Source organism: Aptenodytes patagonicus, chromosome 25, assembly GCF_965638725.1.
Source record: "Aptenodytes patagonicus chromosome 25, bAptPat1.pri.cur, whole genome shotgun sequence".
NCBI lineage: Eukaryota > Metazoa > Chordata > Aves > Sphenisciformes > Spheniscidae > Aptenodytes > Aptenodytes patagonicus.
Genome location: NC_134973.1, coordinates 1378042 through 1399514, shown reverse-complemented (window position 1 = coordinate 1399514; position 21473 = coordinate 1378042). Strand labels below are relative to the sequence as shown.

The following is a 21473-nucleotide window of genomic DNA, read 5'->3' as shown; positions in this document are numbered from 1 at the left end:
CTGGACGCCCTCGCCGCTGCCATGGGATGAAGGGGCTGCCCGGGCGCAGGCGGCAGCGCCTGGGAGGGGTTTTGGGGTGAGGAGCAGCCAGAAACCTGGAACCCGCTGGGCGACTGAGCATCAAGCGACTCCCTGGCTGGGAGCTTGGCCAGCTCCATGATGGGCTCCTGGCACCGGGACACCAGCGATCCCGGCTGGCTGGGGTTCAGCATCCCCCTGCGGCTGCAAAGCAGCTGGAGATGTTCCCGAGCGGCTGGGGAGGGCCCTTCCCAACTCTCAAACCACTGCTGGGGGGGGGGGACACGGACACCAGACCAGCCCAGGCTGCGCCCGCTGTCGCTGCCCCCCCCCCGGGTCCTGCTCCCTGCCCCTCTCCAACCCCGTCCTGCCCAGGGAGGGAAACTCCCGCAGGAAAAGGGCTTTTGCTTCCTCCTACCTGAACACGGCAAAGAAACTTCTCCCACAACGTTACCTTTAAAAATGACCCCCGCGCGGAGCTGTTCCTTCTGCTAAAGCAGCAATTAATCACGGCAAGTGTGGGATGGATTTGTAATCAGCTCCCCCCCTCCCACTGCCCCCATTTCACAGCCCTGGGTATTTTTCCTTCCCCCCCGCCGTGTGCAGGGCTGGGGCTGGGGCCGGCGCAGCCCATTGATCCTGCCCGGTCGATTTTATTGAAACTCCCACGAGTGGCTTTAACTGCGTGTTGGATATTGCTGGCACATCAGTTTGATGGCTACGTGACCGGCGGGGAGCTCGCGGGCAGGTTTGCAGGGAGGGAGGCAAAGGGGAAGGGGCTGCGGGGGGGGGGGGGGATTAATCCTGACGGAGCTGGGTTATTCCCTGGGTTGTTCCCTCGAGGTGCCCGTCCCCGGGGCTTCTCCCCAAAGGTGGGAGAGCAAAAGGTAATGGCACGGCTTGAGGGGGAGTGTTTGGGGGGGGGTTGGTCAAAGGGAATGGTTTCTCTTGGCGAGATTTCATTGCTGGCTGGGAAAGGGGCTGGGGGGGGCAAGATGGGCCGAGAAAGAAAGGAGGAGAGAAAGGGGGGGGGGAGAAGAAAAAAGGAAAAAAAGAAAGAAAAGCGAAAAGCGGAAAGGAAAGGAAAGGAAAGGAAAGGAAAGGAAAGGAAAGGAAAGGAAAGGAAAGGAAAGGAAAGGAAAGGAAAGGAAAGGAAAGGAAAGGGAAGGAAAAAGGGAAGGAAAAAGGGAAGGAAAAAGGGAAGGGAAAAGGGAAGGGAAAAGGGAAGAGAAAAGAAAAGGGAAAAGAAAAGGGAAAAGGAAAGAAAAGGGAAAAGGGAAGAAAAGGGAAAAGGAAAGGAAAGGGAAAAGAAAAGGAAAAAAAAGAAAAAAGAAAAGAAAAAAAAGAAAAGAAAAGAAAAAAGAAAAGAAAAAAAAGAAAAGAAAAAAAAGAAAAGAAAAGAAAAGAAAAGAAAAGAAAAGAAAAGAAAAGAAAGAAAAGAAAAGAAAAGAAGAAGAAGGAAAAAGAAGAGGAAGAAGAAAGAAAAAGGAAAAAATAAAAAGAGAAAGAAAAAGAAAAGGAAAAGGAAAAAAGAAATAAGAAAAAAATAAAAAAGTGAAAGAGAAAAAGGAAACGAGGAGAAGAAAGAGAAAAGGGACGGAAAGGAGAGGAGCGAGTGGATCCCAGCCGGGTGTCACAGCTCTGTCCAAGCCCAACACCCAGCAGCCACCAGCCTCTTTGTTTTCCCCGTTCCCGTCCCCCTGTCCCTTCTTGTCTGTTTTCTCCCGTTTTTGCAGAACAGGAGACGGCCAAGGGGGGGGTGTCTCTGCTGGGTGACGGTGACACTGCTGGGGGGGGGGGGCCGCCCCCTCCCACCGCCAGCACCCCCCGGGTACCCGGCCTGGGCTCCGGCACCTTCAGGAGCATCAGAGAGACGGGTGAGAGGAGCCGGCTGGAATGAAATCATCATCCAAAGGAAGCATAAACCCTCCACAAACACCACTAGAAAAGCTCCCGAGCGGGAGGGCGAGGGGGACGCCTGAGCCCGCGACGCGCCAAACGTCCCCCCGAGGTCCCTTTTCCAGGGGAGATGACGGTGCTGTAGTGGCACCCCCGGGGCTGAAGATCCCGGCTCTGCCTCTATCGATTCAGCACTATCCTCTCGTGCGGAGAGCGGGGCCGATCCTCCTCCGTCCCTGGGCACCCGCCGGCGGGGCAACCGCCTCGCGACGGTGCCAAGAATGAAAGCAAATAAGTAATTTCTTTTTTTCTTGGAGGTGTTGAAGGCAGAGGAATGGCTGGGCATCACCAATTTGGGGTGGAAAAGGCTCTTTCAGTTTCGGGGAGACGCTTTCAAATTTTCTCCGGGAAAAGCAAGTTGGTTTGAAATCACCATTATTTTGAATAAATGCCCTGATTTGGTTGACTAATTTTTCAATTTCTTTTTTTTCTCTTGGCATGCAAAGCATCCGATGATACCCGCCCGCTTCGCCGCGTCTTTGCCTCACCTCCTGTCGCCCCGTTTCTGACCCACCCAAACTGAAACCAGCTGCAACGCAGCCGCGCGTGCGAACGCCTACCTCACCACAAACACGCGACAGAAAGCAAATTAAATGCCCTAAATCAAGCGTGGTCCCGCTTCTGGCTGCCCGTGTGTGCAGGCAGGTGGGCGAGTGGCTTTGGGGGGGGTCCGGCAGGAGCCCCCCGTACAGGAGCTCCCCCGGGAATATCAGGGTAGGGGTTCACTGCCTTCCACGTGAGAAATGTCATCAAAATCCTGAAGTTTGGCCCCAAAAAGACAACTAAAGGTGGGCATTGATCCACGGATCCATTTCCAGAGGCCTCTTGTTAAAACCTTGGGTCCCTACGGGTGACTCCGAAGCCCGGCGGCGCAGTGCCACCGTCCCACCCTCCCTCCTCCTCCTCCCCCCCTGCAGTAGGGGGGGCGGATGGGGAAGGGACTCCCCCATCCCACGGGGGCTTCGGAAGCACAAACCACCTGCGGCACCAACCCCAGCACTTTTTGGAGCGTCATGTTTGAGCCAAACTGGGCCAGATGCTGCCCCGGGTCCTGCTGGTCCATCCACCGAGCAACCATCTGGGGGGACGCTGGGTCCGGGGCAGACCAGGGACCCTTGCAAGATGGGAAAAAATGCAGACTATGGCCAGACCTCTGGGGAAATCACGAGTGCCGCAGGCAGGGACGGGATGCTGCTTGCGGAGTCATTGCCACGCGTTGCTGCGCTCCCCGGCCCTGCGACAGGCGCTGAGCGCCAGGGTCTCCGATGCTCTGTAGTGGGAGCAGCCTTTGCCAGCGGCAGAGCAGAGCCGTTGATATCTCTGTCAGCCCCTGATACTATCGCCCATCAGCAGCTCCCAATACATTTGCAATTTTATCCCTAATGGAGAGAGTTTGCTCATTACCTGCTCTTTATCGGCCGAGGGTAGCGCGACTCCCACAAAGGGGCATCGATCTCTGGAGCTCATCCCCCAGCTTAAAGTTTTGGCCTTTTACATGGCATCACCGAGTTCCTCAGCTTTAATAACCTGGCGCTGGTGTCTTCAAACGCTCTGTAAAAGCACCGCCATCCCGACTCTTACGTGTGTGGGGAAACTGAGGCACGGAGGGATTTGCGGACGCTCAACCTGGCAACCCACGGCCAGGTCACAGCTCGTGTCCCTTCAGCCGCGTGGTGGCACTTGGCGCGGGGAAGGGAGACGAGGCTTTGGGACATTTCCCGGTGGCCAGCGCCAGTCTTGCCGTGGTTCTCGGCTTCCCCGGGCTGTGCCCTCCCCATGCCGGGCACCGCTGCGGGGGCTCCTTAGGGAGACCATCACCTTTGCAGCCCTTTGAAGACTGCTTTGGCACGAGGTGTTTCTCCTGAGTTTGGACCACTTTGGGTTTTTATAGGGTCCCTGACAGCCAAACCTGGTGCGTCGGGTTCCCGGCTGTGCCCTGCAGAGCCGGGCCACACACCGAGCCCTCCCAGCACGCCCCGAGCCCGCCAGCCCCCAATATTTAGGGCTCCCTGGATTCATGCCAACAGCAGGAGACCTCGGTTCTCCTCTGACCTGGGTGGGAGACCAGCAGCTCCCCTTGCTGCCTCCTCCTGCCGAGACCTGGGCTCAGCAGAGCTGGATCGGTTACCGCTGCCCGTGCCACCAGCAGCAGAAAAAGTTGCAATTTGCTTTCCCTTTTTTTGTTTTTTTTTTCCCCAAGATGGCAGGGTTTTCCTCGCTGCTCTGCAAGCGAGGAGATGACAGCCAGTCCCAGCGAGTGCCTTCCCACAACCAGCCCCTGCTTTCCCCCTCGGCAGGCTCCCACGCGGGGATTTTCTGGCTCCTTCTCCCAAGCGGGGCAGAGCCGAGCCACCCCCAGCCTGCCAGGGGTGACGAGGTTTCCCAGGCCCCGAAGGGGTCACTCCCTCTTGGCGATTTCTGTACCTTGGGTTCGGGAACAGAAAAAGAAGAGGGACAAGCACAGAAATACAGAACAGAGGCAGGACAGCGGGTCCAGGTCTCCTGACGGGGACATTGTCCAACACAGGGCAGCGGTGGTGGCATCTGCCATTCCCCAGGTTAGAGGCCAGGCAGCAGATTCCACCCCCCCCAGTCCCCCAAACTCAGCTCACGGCAACACCGAGTCCTCCCGCATTCAGAAACGGTGCTGGAGGGAATCAGGGCACGGTTTGGTTGGAATGACAAGGTCCTGCGGTGCAGAGCTCGGAGGCAAAAGCCCAGGGATGAGAAGGCGAAGGAAAGGCCCGTCACTGATCCCTACTGAGGGGGCAAAAAGCCGGTACCGGTAGCGGGATGGGATGGAATAGGAGCATCCTCGCTGCAGCCCTGCCCGTCTCAGCCCATCGCCTCTGCCCGCATCCCACCCATCATGGGAGTACCTGGTTCTACGTGGGTGTACGTCCTCTCGCCGCGCGGCGCCTCTGGCCCCACTTTTGCTCCGGCAAAGCACTGCCTTCGCCGTGCCTTAACTGGACCACCTGCGAAACGCTTTGAACCCCATCGAATCCCTTGTAAATAACTTCTGGACCTCCTCGCCTTGCACTGCAGAAACCGCCAGGACTTAGAGCAACGGTGCATATCCCCAGCTGAATATATATATATGTGTTAAGACAGAGTTAGTAAGGTCATTCTTGAAATCCTAACCATGGCATTGCAAATGTGTCTCGATTTTAATATCGGGTCTTTATTTTTTAAATGTCCTGGCCCCTCCTTCCAGCAACGGAGGAGCCAGGTTGCCTTTCTGTTTCGCTACTTTTTGACAGCCCCAATGTTTTAAAAAAATCCATCATCCGTTTTGCCTGTCCAACCCCGCCTGGGTTTAAATCTTGCTGGAGATGCTCTATATTATTTGAGGTATTAACGAGATTTTTGGATTTCCGTTTAATCAGCAAAATCTTGCCACTCGATGGCCACGGTCCTGCGCGGACCAGTAATAAATGCACTCGGCTGCCGAAACCTGCTGCCGGCTGCTCGCCGACCCCTCCCGCCGCCGACGCAGCCCTGCATCGCTCCCGTTGCACCAACCCAGCACTGCTTTTGGCTGCAGACGGGTGGGCTGGAGGAGAAAATTTTTGGCTCCAACTTCCCTTTTTCACCAGTTTTCAAAGCCAGGGGCTGACCGCAAACCCTCTGCACTGCCGTCGGTGCCGCACGGGTGGAGGGCGACAGCCAAGAGCACACCCCCGTTTGATGGGACACATCCCGGGCTGATCGAAGCACAGAGAGAGCCTCAGCTCGATGCTGAGCTGTCGGATTTGTGCTCCTCATGGCAGCTCAGCTCCGAAAAGGGAGCTGGGGCAGAGCCGCGCCGGTGCGTGGATGCGGGGGGGGGGGGGGGGGGGTAGGGCAGAGCAAAGCTGCCTAACGTCTCCATCAGTTCTTGGGGTGTCAGGCTCCCTCCGCCCAATCCTTTCTGAGAAACCTCAGGGAATCAGGCAGCAAGGGGGAAAACTCTTCCCCCCCCCCCCCCCCAACCAAACAGGGTGCTGGGGCTGGGAGGTGACGGGTCCGGCTTCCTCCGCGGCCAGGCAGGCAGCGATTCCCATGGGAAACACAGCCCGTCCTAAGGCAGCGGTGTCCCATACTGCACCCCAAGGTCTGGAGCAGGAGGACGGGTTGGGTCTTCAAATCCCCACCGAGGTGCAAAGCCCCAGCCTTTCGAGCCAGGCTCCGGTGGTTTGGGTTTTTTTTTTATTGTTCCTCTTATTTTTTTGTTGGTGTTGCACGTCGGCCATCGCCACCCTGCCACGAGCCCTGCGAAGGCTTCGCACGAGGAGACCCGCGTGCCCGGGAGGTTTCCATAGGGGATTTCTGGTTCCTCTACACCCAGGCGATGCTGGAGGGATGCCCCGGGGCAGGGTGGGATGTCCCCAGGGCAGGATAACAGGCGCCTGGGCCCTGTCTCCGGTCTCCTCCTGCCTTCACCATCCTTCCCCTTCCTCCGCTTTGGCAGACCCCGCGTTTGTCCCCGGTTTTGGCATCCGCTCCGGGGCACCGAGGAAGCTGGGCAGAAACCCCTGTGGTGGGAGTGCGGGCAGAGCCTCCCCCCGCGGCCGCTCCTGGGGGGGGACGGCTGCCCTCCCGCAGAGGCGCGGGCTCCCCGGCCCTGCAACCGCATCTGAGCAGAATGAGAAAATATTGGATTTGTTTCTGGAGGGAAAAAAAAAAAAAAAGAAAAGAAAAAAAAAATCCAATATTCTGTCTGCGATCCCAGACTCGCGCCTGGTTATGGCAGGAAAATGCTGTAAATCTCCCCTTTCCCCACCAGCTGGGGAAGAAAGACCGATTTTCTTTTAATATTCTTATTTTCTTTCCTGGTTTAAGCCCCGTCATTTTGCAGGCGGCTTTGCAATTTCTTTGTTGACCAGGGCTTAAACCTGCTCTCCCGGCTCCCCCGACCCCGGGATGTCGCCTCGCACACCCTTCCCAGCAGCTCCCGGGCAGCGGCAATGAGATTTTAATAGATGTATTTTCAAATTAGTTCTGGGCCTTTCAAGACTTATCAGTTAAATGAGGTTTTTCAAATTGATTCAAAGGTCACTCGAGAGTTTTCTCTTCTCTGTTATCTCTCCCTTATGGTTTCAGTGGCGATTGACAGGACGGAGAAAAAAAATATCACCCCCACGTTGTACGCCCAGAAAAAAAAAACCCAACAAAACCCCACCCAAAACGTGCACCCAAAAATGAGGCGGCGGCAAGAAGGGGCCCGGGTTGGGCACCCGGCGCTGGCTCTGCTTTGGGGTTGGGGGGGGGGGGGGGGTGTCCCTCCCGGGCAGACGATGAGCGGAGACCCGGGGGGGGGGGCGTTGGGAAGCGGGCGTTCGGGGGAGCAGGACCCCACGGGCACGGGTGGGTTGTACCCGGAGCTGCCGGCCGCAGAGAGGGGGAGGTTATTTCCTCCTGCGGGGTGGGTGGGAACCCAATTTAATATTTAACCGACGGGAGGTTTATTGGCCCCTTCTGACGCGCAGATTAGGAGTCAACAGAAAAACAGCCGCGGGCGGAGCGAGGCCGCCCCGCCGCGCTGATAAGGGCGGCGCGGTGCGGGGCGCGGTGCGGGGCGCGGTGCGGGGCGCGGTGCGGAGCAGGGCACGGTGCGGGGCGCGGCGCGGTGCGGGGCACGATGCGGGGCAGGGCACGGTGCGGGGCGCGGGGCGGGGCGCGGGGCGGAGCGGGGCACGATGCGGTGCGGAGCGCGGTGCGGGGCAGAGCGCGGTGCGGGGCAGAGCGCGGTGCGGGGCAGGGCGCGGTGCGGAGCGCGGCGCGGTGCGGGGCAGGGCACGGTGCGGCCGCCCCCGCGGAGCCGGCGGCGGCAGCGGCGGCTGCTCCAGGCGGGCGGCCCCGGCGGGCGGCTCCGCGCCGGCGGAGCAAGTCGCCTGTTATTAACGTGCTATAAAAATTATGAAATAAAATAATAATAGTTTAAGAAAAATTTAAGAACTTTAAGGGGGGGGGGGGCAATTCCAACGGGGAAAACGGGTTTCTCTCCTTTCTCGCGTTCTTTCTTTGCATTTTCCCGAGTGGGCATCTCTCCCGTGCCGAGGGGGGAGGCGCTGGGCGCCTGCAGCCCCCAACTCTCGTTTTCCCCCATTTTACGGCGGCGACATAATTCGCTCTCCAACTTACAAATCTCCCCCGCGGCCGCGGCGCGTTTTCCCCGTCGCCCCGCGGACACGCGCGGATCGAAAGCGGCGAAACCGTCCGCGATATTCCGCCGCTCTCCGGGCCGGAGCCGCGGCCGGAGCCGCCCCGGTGCCCGGTGGCCGCCGGCGGGGAGGAGCCGTCGTTGGGCCAAAGCCGTTTGAGAGAAGCTGAAATTGAAACAAAACTCGTGAAAAAAAAAAAAAATTATATATATATATATATTTCCCGAGTTTTTACGCGGCGTAATCTTGTCCCTGATTCTGGCAATTCTGTGTCTTAGTTCGCAGTATTAATTAGGGCCATTAATTATTGGCGTTGCCAAACCTCTCGGGCATTTACCTTGGCCGAGTCTCGCGATCGTGCTCGCAGTTTCGGGGTGGTTTTATTTTTTTTTTTAATAACGACGGTTCGCGCTGCGGCGGCAATTTGCTCGGGGGAGAAAGCCCGGGGAGGAGAGGGAAGAAGAAAAGAGAAGAAAAGAGAAGAAAAGAGAAGAAAAGAGAAGAAAAGAGAAGAAAAGAGAAGAAGAGAAGAGAAGAGAAGAGAAGAGAAGAGAAGAGAAGAGAAGAGAAGAAAAGAAAAGAAAAGAAAAGAAAAGAAAAGAAAAGAAAAGAAAAGAAAAGAAAAGAAAAGAGACAAGACAGTGGGACAGAAAGAAAGAAAGAAAGAAGGAAGAGGAAAGGAAAGGAAAGGAAAGGAAAGGAAAGGAAAGGAAAGGAAAGGAAAGGAAAGGAAAGGAAAGGAAAGGAAAGGAAAGGAAAGGAAAGGAAAGGAAAGGAAAGGAAAGGAAAGGAAAGGAAAGGAAAGGAAAGGAAAGGAAAGGAAAGGAAAGGAAAGGAAAGGAAAAAATGAAAAGAAAGAAAAAAAACGAAAAGAAAGGAAAAAACGAAAAGAAAGGAAAAACGAAAAGAAAACGAAAACAAAAAAAGAGAAAAAAGGAGAACGAAATACGGGGGCGGGGGAGGCTAAAGGAAAAGAAAAAGAAAGGTGAGAGAGGGAAAGGGGAAAGAAAACGTAAAAGAAGAGGGAAACGAACACGCTCGGGGAGCGCTGCCCAGGCGCCCCGGCCGCAGCCCGCGGGTCCCTCCCGGCCGCCGGCTCCCACGGGCAGCGCGGCCGCGATCCCCCGGCCCCGCGCCACGGGAAACACTTTGGGGCAGAAACAGCCGATCCCCGGGGCCGCGGAGCCCACTCGGGACCGCGTTGCCTTCCCGGGGCGCGGGCAGCGGCCGGGTCCCAGCGGAGCCGGCTCCTCTGGGCCGGTCTCACACCCCACCCGCGGCCCGAACGCTTCACGCAGGCGGGTGAATTTCGCGCACGGACACGCGTCTCGGGGAAAAACACGGGAGGATGTGTCAGCCGAGCGCTCGTTCGGGTTAAGGACGAATGAACGCGGAGAGCGGGGAGCCACCGCGTCGCGAAAGGGACACAACGATGTTGTCGCCCTCCCGAGAAATAATCCCGAGCGAATTTCCCAGTCCTGAGTGTCGGAATAAATCCGTGGCGGGGAGGGGATTTCCACCGGCGGGGGCTCCGACAGGATGGGAGCGCACCCACAGACACGCATGGTGGGAGGGCACCCAGGGACACGCCTGCTGGGAAGGCACCCACCGCCCCCCGCGGACACGCGGGGACGGGAGCGCAGGAGCGCGCCCGCTTCCCACATGATCCCACGAGAACGAAGCCGATGCCTTTTTCGCCCCCAGGACACCGAGGGACCGGGGTGGCGGGTGGGGGAGTCGCGGGTGGGGGCTCGAAGCCCCGCTGCGCCGAGCAGGGACCCCCAAAGGTGCCACGGTGGGAGCTCCCCGCCACCCACGGGCCCTCGCAGGCCTCGTGGGGGGGATCCCGAAGTTTGTAGAGCTGCATCTGTAGCGCGGGGGGGCTGCGGCCGTGACAGCGAGTCACAGAGATGGATGGCCCGAGGGGACGGGCCGGGCGCCGCCAGCTGCCGCCCAGATGTTTCCCCGTGGGACCCCCCCTATTTTGCGGAGCCCCGTGGGGGGAACGGAGCAGGAGGGAGCCCGGGGCGGGAGGGAGCCGCAGCCCCCCCGGCTGCCGCGCTGCCCGGGTCCCGGCTGAATAATTAATGGTTCATCTGCGGACGGGGCGGCGAGGGGGGGAACTGGAGTGGAAAGAGGAGAAAAGCGGCAATTGCCATTTATAGGGGCCCGGTCGTGTTTATTGATCCGCGACTTACTGACTCGGACTAATCCATCAGATGACTCCTGCAGCCGGGCGGGACCGGGACCGGGACCGGGACCGGGACCGGGACCAGGACCAGGACCAGGACGGGGACCAGGGCCAGCCCTCCTCCCGGCCGTGCCCCCTGTCTAACACTCTTTTTTTTTTTTTTTTGCTTGCACTGGGGGGGGAAAAAAGCCGATCGCTCCCCAGGCGGGGCAGGGGTCCCTTCCCTGCTCGCCGGGGGGGTCGCGGGCCTCCGGGCTACTCCGGGCTCCTCCAGCTCCCCAGCCCGGCGCGGCCTGAAAGGACGAGCAGGCTCGACCGGCGGCCCCGGAGCGGGTCGGGTTGCGGGGGATCGCCTGCATCGATCGGGGAGGCCGGGCACGGCCCCCCCCCCCCCCAGCGCGACCCCCTCCCCTATAACCCCGCTTCTCGAGGCAGCCGGGCCGGGGCTGAGCCCGAGGGGCTTAAACCTGCCCCACGCCCGGGCCCGGGTGGAGAAACGGCGGGAGGAGCGAAACGAAAGCGGGTCCCAGCGGGGCGGCAGCGGGGCCGGGAGCCGGGAACAAAGCGGCCGGGCCGGGGGAGGCCGCGGGGAGGTCGGGGCGGCCCCCCTCACCCCCCCCCACACCCCCCAGGGCCGGGGCCCGGCCGATCCCCCGCCACGGGCCGCTCGGGGCGGCGTGGGGCGGCCGCGGCCGGGTCCCGCGTGGGGAGCCGGGGTTCAACGCGGGCGAATTCATGGCGGGGTGGTTGGTTGTTGTTTTGGTGTGGGTTTTTTTTCCTGTCTTCGCAGAAAGCAAAGAATTAAACCCTGTCCCCAGGAAATTTGGGGGTTTAATTTCCGTAAATAATGCCTCCAAGGCGCCCCTGGGACCGAGGAAATCTCGGCGCTGGGGAATAAAAACCATTTTGGGGAGAATAAACCTCCCCCGACGCCGTGGGAGGAGCGGAGCGATGGCAGCGGGGCCAGAGCCCGAGCCGGGCCGGCGGGCAGGGACCTCCCCGAGCCTCCCCCAGCCGGGGCCGCATTTTTATGATCACCATCATGGTTATTATTTCAAATTTTGGCGAGTCAGAAACCAGCCACCCGCTGCTCAATTATCCCGAACAACGGGGGCATTAAACGGCCGATCGCGGCAGTGTTTAAATCTTTATTTACCAGAACCTTGTAAAGCCAGGAACAATTTGCATTCTATTAACTGCTTTTCAATAGGGCATCGACTGGAACTAAAAGATGCCACTACCCTGCCCTAATTAAAGAGCAACTGAATTACACTAAATACATATGAACGCTGCTCTCCTCCATAAATAACGGCGGGCTCCTCGCCGTGCGGAGCGCCCGGCGGGCCGGACTCTGCCCGGCCCCACGGGGAGCTCGGATTTCCTTTTAAACAAAAAAATAAATCATACACGCGCGTCTTTTACCCCACGGCCACCCCCTCTCGGCCCCGCGGAGCTGCGGCGCGGCTCTGCCGGGGACGGCGCGGCGGAGCCGGGGGGAGGAAAGGCTGGAGCGGCTCCCGGTGCCGGGGGGTGGCGGGTCGGGCCGGGCACGTCCCCGCCCGGCGCTGACCCCTCTGCCAGCCCTCGGCCCTTTCCCCCGCGGCGGCTCCGCGCAGCGCGGAGGAGCGCGGAGCCGCGACCCCCGCCCGCCCCCGCGCAGCCACAGCGCGGCCGCGCTGAAAAACCGCGTTTCTCCAGCGAACCCTCGGCCCAAGCGCCGGCCCGAGGCCGAACAAGCCCCGCCGGGGGCGGCCGCGGGGAACGGCGCTGCCGCCGCGCTGCGCTCCGCTCCGCACCCGCGGTGCTGCGGGACAGCAGCCGGCCCCCGGGCCGGGCCGGGCACCGCGGGCACGGGGTGGGGGTCGCGCCTTCTCCCCGAGGGCAGCCGGTGTCCCGGAGGGAGCGGAGCGCAGCCCCGGCCCTGGCCCGCCTCTCCCCGCCCCATCCCCGGCCCCACAGCCGGGTTCCCGGCGGGGAGCGATGGGGCAGCGGGGGGACGGACAGGAGCTTCCCCGGAGCGCGGCTCCGGTACCGAGCGGCGGTGCCAAACGGACCGCGAAGGAGCTCCACCAGCGGCGCCGGGGCCGCGGCTCAGCCCGCACCCACGGGCGGCAGGGAGCGTGGGCCGGGGGCTGCCAGCAGCTCTCCGGGGTCCGCCCGGGGGACAAGGGGCCGGTTCGGCGGGCGGGACCGAGCGGGAAATCACCGCCGGGGCTAGAGGCAGCCGAACGGGCGGCGGGGAGCCGGCGGGGAGCGCCGGGCGGCTCCCGGCTCCCGCCACCCGGGATCCCTCAATTCCCGCTGGCAGGAGCAGGCCCGGGAAGGGGGGATTCGCCTCAAATATCATTCGCCTTAAATATCATTTCCTTCCCTTTCTTCTAAAGGCTTCAAACCAAGTCGGTAGCACCCGGCCCAGCCCCAGCCCCAGCCCGCGATGGCTCCCCGCGAACGGAGGGGTCCCCACGCGTGTTCGCAGCACCCCCTCACCCACCCGCCCGGAGGCGTGGGGCGGGCGGCCGTGGCAGCAAACCGTGCCGTGCCCTACCTGCCAGCCTGAGCGCCGACATCCTCTGAAATTCCGGCTCCTGCAACCATTTCCACATCCTGCGGAAAGTCTCCCGGCCCGACTTGAGCTTACTCCAGGGCTTGGGGTTCCGCAGCAGGTCCGAGAGGGTCCCCTGGGAGCGGCACAAGATCCTCTGCGCGAAGATCGCCTGCGGGATGCTGTAGCGCTTCAGCTCGGCCGTGATCCGCTGAGCCACCTCCTTGGTGTTGATCTCCTCCACCTGCCCGGAGCCGCCGGGCTGGGAGCCGGTGGCCGAGGCCTGGCGCTCCCGCTCGCCCAGGAGGGAGCCGCCGGGCTGGGCGTGCGGGTGGCCGTGCGGGTGCATCCCGTTGAGCGGCGGCATCATGGCCGAGCTGGGCGCCGCCAGCCCCCGCGCCAGGTGCTCCTCGCCCCGGGACAGCATCGCGGCGTGCGAGTCGAAGCCGTTGGGCGAGAGCATCTTCTCGTTGGGCAAGTGGCCCCCGGGGCCGTAGGGGGGCAGCGGCTGCTGGGCGTTGTGCAGGCTGCCCAGCCCGTTGGGCAGCGGCGAGAGGGGCTGCCCCATGGCCGGCATGTCCTTGGGGTAGTGGCTGTAGAGGTTGCCCATGGAGGCCAGGCTCCGCTCGTCGCGCATGAGGGTGAAGCTGCCGCTCACGTTGCCGGCCAGGCGCTGGTGCGGGTGGTGGTGGTGGTGGTGGTGGTGCGGGTGGTGGAACTTCTCCGAGACGGTGGAGATGGGCGGCAGGTGCTGCAGGGGGGTCAGCGTGGTGTAGGTGCTGCTCAGGCTCATGCCGGAGGGTGACTCGCAGGACATGCTCATGGCGGGGTGCAGCGGGGCGGCCAGGCTGTGCTCGGCGCGGTAGTCGCCCCCCTCCAGGATGGAGGCCATGCCCGAGACCATGGCGGGCCGGCCGTGCGGCACCAGGTTGCGGTGCGAGCCCTGCCGCCCGTGCGCCGGGCTCAGCAGCTCGGCGGGCTGCGAGTGCGGGACGCCGTGCAGGCTGCCCAGGTTCTCCATCGCCAGCTCCATGGTGGCCGCCGGGCTCTGCCGCTGCCTCGCCCGCTCGCTCGCTGCCTTCCTCCCCCACCCCCCCCCGCCGCCGCCTCCTCCTCCTCCTCCTCCTCCTCCTCCACCGCCGCCCCCTCCCTCCCTCCCTCCCCGCGCCGGCTGCCCGGATTAATTCAGACTCCGCGCTCGGGGGATCGATCTCCCGCGCCCCGCGGTCAGGCCAGCATGATGCGCCGCGCCCGCCCGCCCCAGCCCGCCTCGGTGCGCTGCGGCGCGGGGGCTGCGGCCGGGCGCGGAGCGGGGAGCGGGGCTCGGCGCGGAGCGGAGCGGAGCGGGGCGCGGTGCGTGCGCTCGGGGCGGCTGCGGCGCGCCTCGGCCGCCGGCTCCCGGCAGCCTCGCTCTGGGCCGCGGCGTGACGTCAGCGCCGCCCCGCCCCGCCCCCCCCGCCGAACGGAGCCGCGCCGCCCCCCCCCCCCCCCCCCCGCCACCTCTCCCGGTGCGAGGCGGGGGGGCCAGGCGGGGGGAGCGCCGAGCGCAGCCGGCGGCTCCCGGCACGCGGCGGAACCGCAGCGCGGCCCCAACCCCCGCCGGGGTGACCCCCCCCCACGCCGAGGTGACACCCCCACCCCCCCCCCCCCCCCCGCACCGGGGTGACCGCCGCACCGGGGTGACGCTCCCCGTACCGGGTGCCCCCCCCGCAACGGAGTGACCCCCCCCACGCACCGAGGTGACCCCCCGCACCCGGCACCCAGCGCGCAACTGGCGGCGCTGCACGACTGTGCCCACCTGCGCCCCCCGCGCATCTGGCTGACCCCCCCCCCACCCGTGAACACATCTGGCTGCCCCCACCCCTGGATGCGCCTGTCCCCGGCGCCCCCCAGCACCGCTCCGCTGCCCCCCCCCCCCCGGGCTCCCCCCGCCGTCCCTCCCAAGGGCCTAACTGCCCTCATCTACCCCAAACACGCCCGTCCCCACACACCCGTGTCTCCCCACGCGTGTCCCCAGCATCCCCACCTCTCCCCCGCCCCCCCGGCGGGCACTGCCGCCCGCTCCCGGGCAGCGGAGGCTACCGGGAGGTGGGGGGTTGCCTCGGCACGGGGATGGGGGGAACAGGGACACGCGTGGGGCGGCATACGGCGCTGTGCTGCAGGGCCCTGGGCAGCGGTGGTGGAGAAGGGGAAAAGGAAAGAAAGAACGGGAAAGGGAGAGGGAAAAGGGAAAATGGAAAGGGAAAATGGAAAGGAAAAATGGAAAGGGAAAATGGAAAGGAAAAATGGAAAGGGAAAGGGAAAGGGAAAAGGGAAAGGGAAAGGGAAAGGAAAAATGGAAAGGGAAAGGGAAAGGGAAAGGCAGGGGAGGAAGGCGGGCTGAAGAGTCGACATGAGCCGGGTTTAGGCCACCGGACGGGCTGGGGCTCGGTGTCCTTCCCAGGCACGTTTCCAGCCGCCCCCGGCCCCGCCGCACCGAGCCGGGCTCCCCACCCCGCGGGGCGGCGGGCAGCGCCGGCGGCTCCCGGCGAGCGCCGGCTGAAGCGGCTCCGGCATTTCCCGGCCGTGCCCGGTCCTGCAGGCCGGGACGTGCCGGTTTCTCAAGCTTTATTGAACATACCGAAAAAATAAAAATAAAATCCACGGCTTCGCGCGGGTGGGCCCCGCCAGCCTCGCGTGGGCTGCTCGGTCCCCGGTCACTGCCGGGCTCCAGGCGGCTCCCACGGCCGAGGGTCGTCCTGGCGGGCCTGGGAGCTCCGGTGTGGGGCAGCAGCAGCAGGACAGCAGGTCCCTGCTCTCCTGGGGGCGGGAGCCGCGGGCCGGTGCTCAGGGTGTCACCCGCCACCCGGCTTCGCAGCGAATAATTCAGCAAAATTAACATCCCGTCCGATCTCAGCGCATTTTAACCCATCCCATCCATCCCACCCCGCGCATCCATCCCATCCATCCCATCCCATCCCATCCCATCCCATCCATCCCATCCATCCCACCCCGCGCATCCATCCCATCCCATCCATCCCATCCCATCCATCCCATCCACCCGTCCATCCCAGGCCATCCATCCCATCCCACCCCATCCAGCCCACCCCACCCCATCCCATCCCATCCCATCCCATTCCATGTCTCCCCATCCTTCCCATCCCATCCCATCCCGTCCCATCCCATCCACCCCGTCCATCCCATCCCACCCCATCCCGCCCCCGGCAAGTCGCTTAAGTGCTCAATTTAATAAAATAAAGCCCTGCAAGTTCCCGGGACGCGGGCGCAGGGCGGTCACCCGTGGAGCAGAGGATGATCCGGGGGGAGCGGGGGTCCCCCCTCAGCGCCTTTTCTGCCCCCGTAACCCCCTTATACCGCGGTCCAGCCCGCTGGAGCCGGGACGGGCCCGGCCGAGCCGGCATGTGGGAGGAATCCGGCCCCCCTCGGTCCGTGCCCCGCTCCCAGCTCTCACCCCCGGTGCGTCCCTGCCGGGAGGGTCCGCGGGCCATGAGCAGGACCCCGAAACCGGGAGGGAGCCGCGTCCCGGGGGCTCCGGCGGGGGGCGAAGTCCCCGATATCCAGGTGGGCACGGGGGGGCTTCCAGGCAGGACACGGAGCCGGGCAGGGATGTGCGGGGGGGGCGGGAGCTGGGCAGGGATGGGCAGGGGGGGCCGGAGCCGGGCAGGGATGGGCAGGGGGGGGCCGGAGCCGGGCAGGGATGGGCAGGGGGGGGGCCGGAGCCGGGCAGGGATGGGCAGGGGGGCCTGGAGCCGGGCAGCGCCAGAGGATGCTGAGGGGGGGGGGCTGTCGAGGTGCGCAGCGAGGAGGAGGTGGGGGACAAACCAGGGATGAAGCAGCCGCGTCTGGAAGGGTTTCATTGAGTGTAATAATGGCGATAGCGCATCGACCGGCCCATCGACCGCCCATCGATAGATCTATCCCTGCAGCTGCCCAGCGCGCCCGCCGTCCGCACAGCGTCCCCGGGCCGGGCTCGCTGCCCCCCCCCCCCCCCCACGCCAGCACCTCCGGGCCCGCAGCACCGGGGGCCCCCCGGGGCAGGCGCTGGACTCTGCCCTCCGCCGGGCTTTGCACCGAGCAAACAACAAAAAAGAGAGGACTTTTTAGTAATTAGTGCGACATAATTGAGTAATGCGGTAGCCCCGCGCCCCCCTCCCCCCCCCCCCGGCTCTTCCCCGATCGATGCAATATCATTAGGCGAGAGGCACCGAGACACGCGGGGCCGGGGGAGCGGGGAGGCGGCAGGAGCTCCCCGGGCCGGGCCCCGGGGTCCGGAGCCGGGCCCGAGCCGCTGCGGGCACGCGTGAGCCCGGCGGGGTTTGCTGCCTCCGCGGCGGCCCCAGCCCGGGGGAAACCCCTCGGAGCGCCCAGAGGCTCTGGCGATGGGCCGGGGCGCAGCGCGGGGGAGAGGCCCGGTCTCCATTCGCCAGCTGGATGCTATTGATCCCTTCCCTCGCCTCCTCTTTCTTCCTGAGCTCCCTCTCCCTATTTAATTCCCATCCCTCTGCTCCTCCGCAGCCGCCCGGGCAGCGCTCCGAGAGGAGCCGGGCGGTGCCGGCAACCCGGGGGCGGAGAGCGGTAAGTGCGGAGGGGGAGCGCGGGCCCAGGGCAGCCTCCACCCGCCCCCCCCCCCCCCCCCGTAACCCCCCCGGAGGGACCGACGGCTTCGCTTAGACGGGACGAGCGGGGAGAAAGGCGGAACCGGGCGGATCCAGTAACCCCCCAAAAAACCCTCCCTGCCAGCGCAGAGCCCCGCTCAGCACCCCCCCCCCCGGGCTGCGCCTGGCTGCCCCCCCGGGCGGAGCGGGGCTCTCGGGGCTGCCCGCACCGGAGAGGCGGCCCCGCTCCCGGCCGGCCCGGGCGGGAGGAGGCGGCGGCAGCGGCGGGGCGGCGCCCGGGGGGAAGGTGTGTCGGAGGCAGGACTGCTGCCCGCTCCCTGCCTCTACCCCTGCCTTCCGGGGCCGTGCCCCTGCGCTGCACCGGCGGCGGTTTGCGCTCAAATCTATTGTATTTTTATTTTTATTTATTTCCCCCCGCTTAGGAAGAGCTCGAAAGCCCAAACGACACGGCCAGAAATACATCCAGAGGAGCGGGGCGCGCACCTGCGGGCACTATTTATTGCAGCCGGCGACCAGGTACAAGGCAGGGGATAAACCATTTTGTTTTGCCGGGCAGGGAAGGAGAAGGAGCCGGCAACGTGGCTCCCGCGCATCCCGCCATAGCGCTGCCCCTGTAGGAGCCCAAGTTCCTTAAAGTTCTTTAATGCTTCAAAATAACAGCACCATCGCCTGGCAGGTGAATTATTTAGTGCCTATAGATTCCTCGCAAACCCTTTCATTTCGGTTCCAAATCTTCCCCAGCCCAGCCCTTGCCTATGGATGTCTCGATTTTACAACAATCAAGCGGGAGGCAAAGAGCGTGGCAATTTCTGCTAATCGATTTTCCATACAATGGGCCCCAGATGATGTTTTAAAATGTGAGAAACTAAAATGTGTTGGTTTAAATAAGACTTTTGCAATCAATAGCTTTTAAAAAAAGAGACTTTGATACCGGTTCTTGAAGGGGATTCAAACGCTTTCGCTTCCAAAACAAAACAAGGCAGGAAAAAACAGCGACGCCGGAAAAGTTCCGCCCGGATTCGGAGTTATTAAAGCGGGATATGGGGAAACCCGCTTCTGGGGGCGCAGCGCCAGCACCGAAGCTCCGATCCCCGCCGGTCCACGTTGCGCGCCCCCTCCCCGGGGCTCCGCGGGGCTCCGCGCTGCCTCCGCGCATCCCCGGGCGGCCGCGGGCGGGGGCAGCCCCGCACCTCCCGCCGCCCCCCCCCCCCCCCTCCGGCCTCTCCTGCGTTTTCGGGTGCGATTTGCCCTTCCCCGGTTTCCCCGCGGCGCCCAGCGCGTTGCGCCGGGGTTTGTGGCGCTTCGGGCAGGAATCCAGCCGGGAACAAACTCCGGCCCTTTCCCCGCCGACCTTTATCCTCTGCTAAAAATCCTGCACCCCCCCCGCCCCCCCCACCGCTCTGCGCCCTCGGCGGCTTTTTTTTTATTTTAAGACAATTTTAGCTGCAAGATCAGGCCCTTTCCCCGACGCTCCCCGCTTCTTTTCCTTCCCCTTTTGCGGGATATTATATATATATATATATTTAATTCCCCTCCCCCCCCGCCCCGTGAAAAATTTCCCTCTCTCTGCAGAATCGGCCCCGGAGACGTTTAGGGAGAGGGACAGACCGGGGGGCCCGTCGGGAATTGCCCCCCCCGCCCCCGCCCGCCTCTGCCGCCCGCCTTCCCCGGGGCTCGGTGGGTCGGGCCGGGGCCGGGCTGGGAGCGGCGAAAAGCGGCAGCAACGGGGGGAAATCAAGCGGTGGGGCGGCGGGGCGGGGGTGGGGGAGAACCGGCCCCTCCACAGCCTTTCCGGAGACTTTTCTCGTTTACCCCGAAACTTTGGGCCGCCCTGAAACTCGGTGGCCGGGAGCGGCGGGGCGGCGGCGGCGGCGGGGAGCGGGGCCGGGGGGGGGGGGGGTTTCCATCCAATTTCGCCCCGGGGGGGCAGTTTGAGGACGGGCGGTTGCTCTTTTCGATGTAACCCCCGCAGGTTTCCCCCGAACGAAGCGGCCCCGCCGAGCTCCGGCTCAGCCCGGGCCGGGGCCGTGCGCCCCCGGGGCTCCGCACCCACCCGCGGCGGGGGACCGGGCCGGGCCCCCCCGCCGCCCCCAGCTCCGGGAAAACCAACGGGGGCCTCCGGGAGCCTCTTTCGTCCGCAATTTGTTTTCAAAATTCCCGGCGGGGCAGCCTTGAACTTTACACCCTGGCAGCAGCGCGGTGCGGCCTCGGCCCCGCCGGGGCTTTCGGGGGAAAAGCGGTGAAAATCGCTGAGATTTCGCCCAGCTCCGAGGTGGGGGATATATTTCCCCCCCCCCCCCCATTTTTTCCCCTCCCTCCCGTCCCCTCTCCACCTTTCCGCGGTCGGGCCCGGCCGTCCCCGAGCAGGGCTGGGGTGCGGGTGGATTCATAAACTACAACGTGAGACATGCAACGAGTTCGTCGGTGCTCGGCGGGGCTGGGGTGGTGGTGGTGCCCCCCAGACCTCCGAAATGCCCCTCGCTCCCCCCGCCTCTGCCCTCTTCCATTTTTCGCTCTTCGTGCATTTCGGGGACCCTCAAGCCCGAGTCTCTGAGCACCCCAAAGGCTCCCCGAGGGCTCACGGGGGGGGGGGGGGGGGCCGGGGGGGCCGTGAGTGCAGCCTCGCCGCGGGGCCGGGGGCGCGGAGCCGGTGCCGGTGCGTTGTGAAACATCGAGGAGACGAGAGGAACCGGGCGCTTTCTGCCGCGCTGCAGCGCGTTCCTGCATCACACCGTGCACTGAAAGCACGCAAATTCAAGAGAGTTATTTTATACATCATATATATAAGGCTATCTATATAGAAAGAGACCATATTTATTTTATATATATGCGCTATATATATATTTTCTCTGTTTCTCTGTCTTTCCCGCAGGTATTTTCCTGTCGCCGCAGGGCTCCTTCTGCCGGCTCGGGAAGCGTCTCTGCTTTTTCGAAAAGATCCCGTTTTGGAGACTTTTCTCCCCAAGCCCGAGGGCAGCGGGAAGGTACGTCCGCCCCCCCCCCCCCCCCCCGCCCGCCCTGCGCGATCTGCTCCGGCCCGGCCTCACCGCGGAGCGGCCCGGGGAGGGGGTGCGGGGGGGGGGGGGGGGGGAGGCTGCCGGGCCCGGAGCCCCCCCCGGTCCCTGCGGCTCAGCCCCCGCAACAGGTACCTCCGTTCCCCGGGGCTGCGGGGACCCGGAGCGCCCCGAGGCGGAGCGTCCTGCGGCAAGACCCAGGGGAGGCAGCGGTGGGGACAGGCAGGGGTAGGGGCAGGCAGGGGTGGAAATAGGCAGGGACGGGGACATGAGGCAGGGACAGGGATGAGGCAGGGACGGGGACGAGAGAGGGATGGGGACAGGCAGGGACGGGGACGAGGCAGGGATGAGGACGAAGCAGGGTCGGGGACAGGCAGGGACGGAGACAGGCAGGGAAGGGGACAAGGCAGGGACGGGGATGAGGTAAAACAGGAACCGAGGCAGGAACGGGGGACGAAGCAGGGACGAGGCGGGGACCTGCCGACCCCCAGGCAGAGCAAACAGCCGCCCCGGGGCTCAGCGGGGACAGGCAGCGGGTCCCCGCGGGATGGGGCACCCGGGCCTGCCCCTCGCCCACCCCGGCTTGCTTGGGTCATGCTGCGCTGGTCACTAAAATAATCCAAAGTGGCTCATATCCACACAGGGCTATTACACACACAGACACACAGACACGGGCAGAGAGACAGACGCACACAGAGCGCTGGCCGGCCGTCGCCGATACCCATTGCGCAGACCTGTCCAAGGGAAACGTGCATCCCCTGACCCCAAACCCACCCCCTCCTACCAAACTCCACCGCTGTCCTGGGCACAAAGCCACCCCCATGGCAGATGCTACCCCGAGAGCCAGCCTGGCTGGGGTGCGAGGTGCTGGCACCCCTTTCCCCGTGCCCTCCTCTCTCCCGCAGCAGTAATTGCTGCTGTATTTATCCAAACTAGGAGGGGGTGGCAGAGAAAGACCTCGAAGAGTAATTTTCCGGGAATTCTCCT

General features: G+C 63.8%; 1 protein-coding gene and 1 long non-coding RNA gene across 4 annotated transcripts in view; one reads left to right on the top strand and one right to left on the bottom strand.

The window, feature by feature from the left end:
• ONECUT3 (one cut homeobox 3) overlaps positions 1 to 20560 on the bottom strand; it is a 30695-nt gene extending 10135 nt beyond the window's left edge. Inside the window, exons 1-2 of one of the 3 annotated variants that reach the window (XM_076359548.1) lie at positions 20533 to 20560; positions 12860 to 13795 (exon numbers count right to left, since the gene is read on the bottom strand). In XM_076359548.1, coding sequence (XP_076215663.1) covers positions 12860 to 13760 — 901 coding nt within the window. In that variant the 5' untranslated portion in view covers positions 13761 to 13795; positions 20533 to 20560. Of the gene's footprint in view, positions 1 to 12859; positions 13890 to 13971; positions 13998 to 20532 lie in introns of those variants that run through there. The other 2 variants (XM_076359549.1, XM_076359547.1) reach the window with 2 other exon arrangements.
• LOC143170887 (uncharacterized) lies at positions 17286 to 18378 on the top strand. The gene is made up of 3 exons (XR_012997112.1): positions 17286 to 17431; positions 17895 to 17988; positions 18214 to 18378. It is a non-coding gene; the product is annotated as an uncharacterized LOC143170887 (long non-coding RNA).
• Positions 20561 to 21473: the final 913 nt, after the last annotated feature.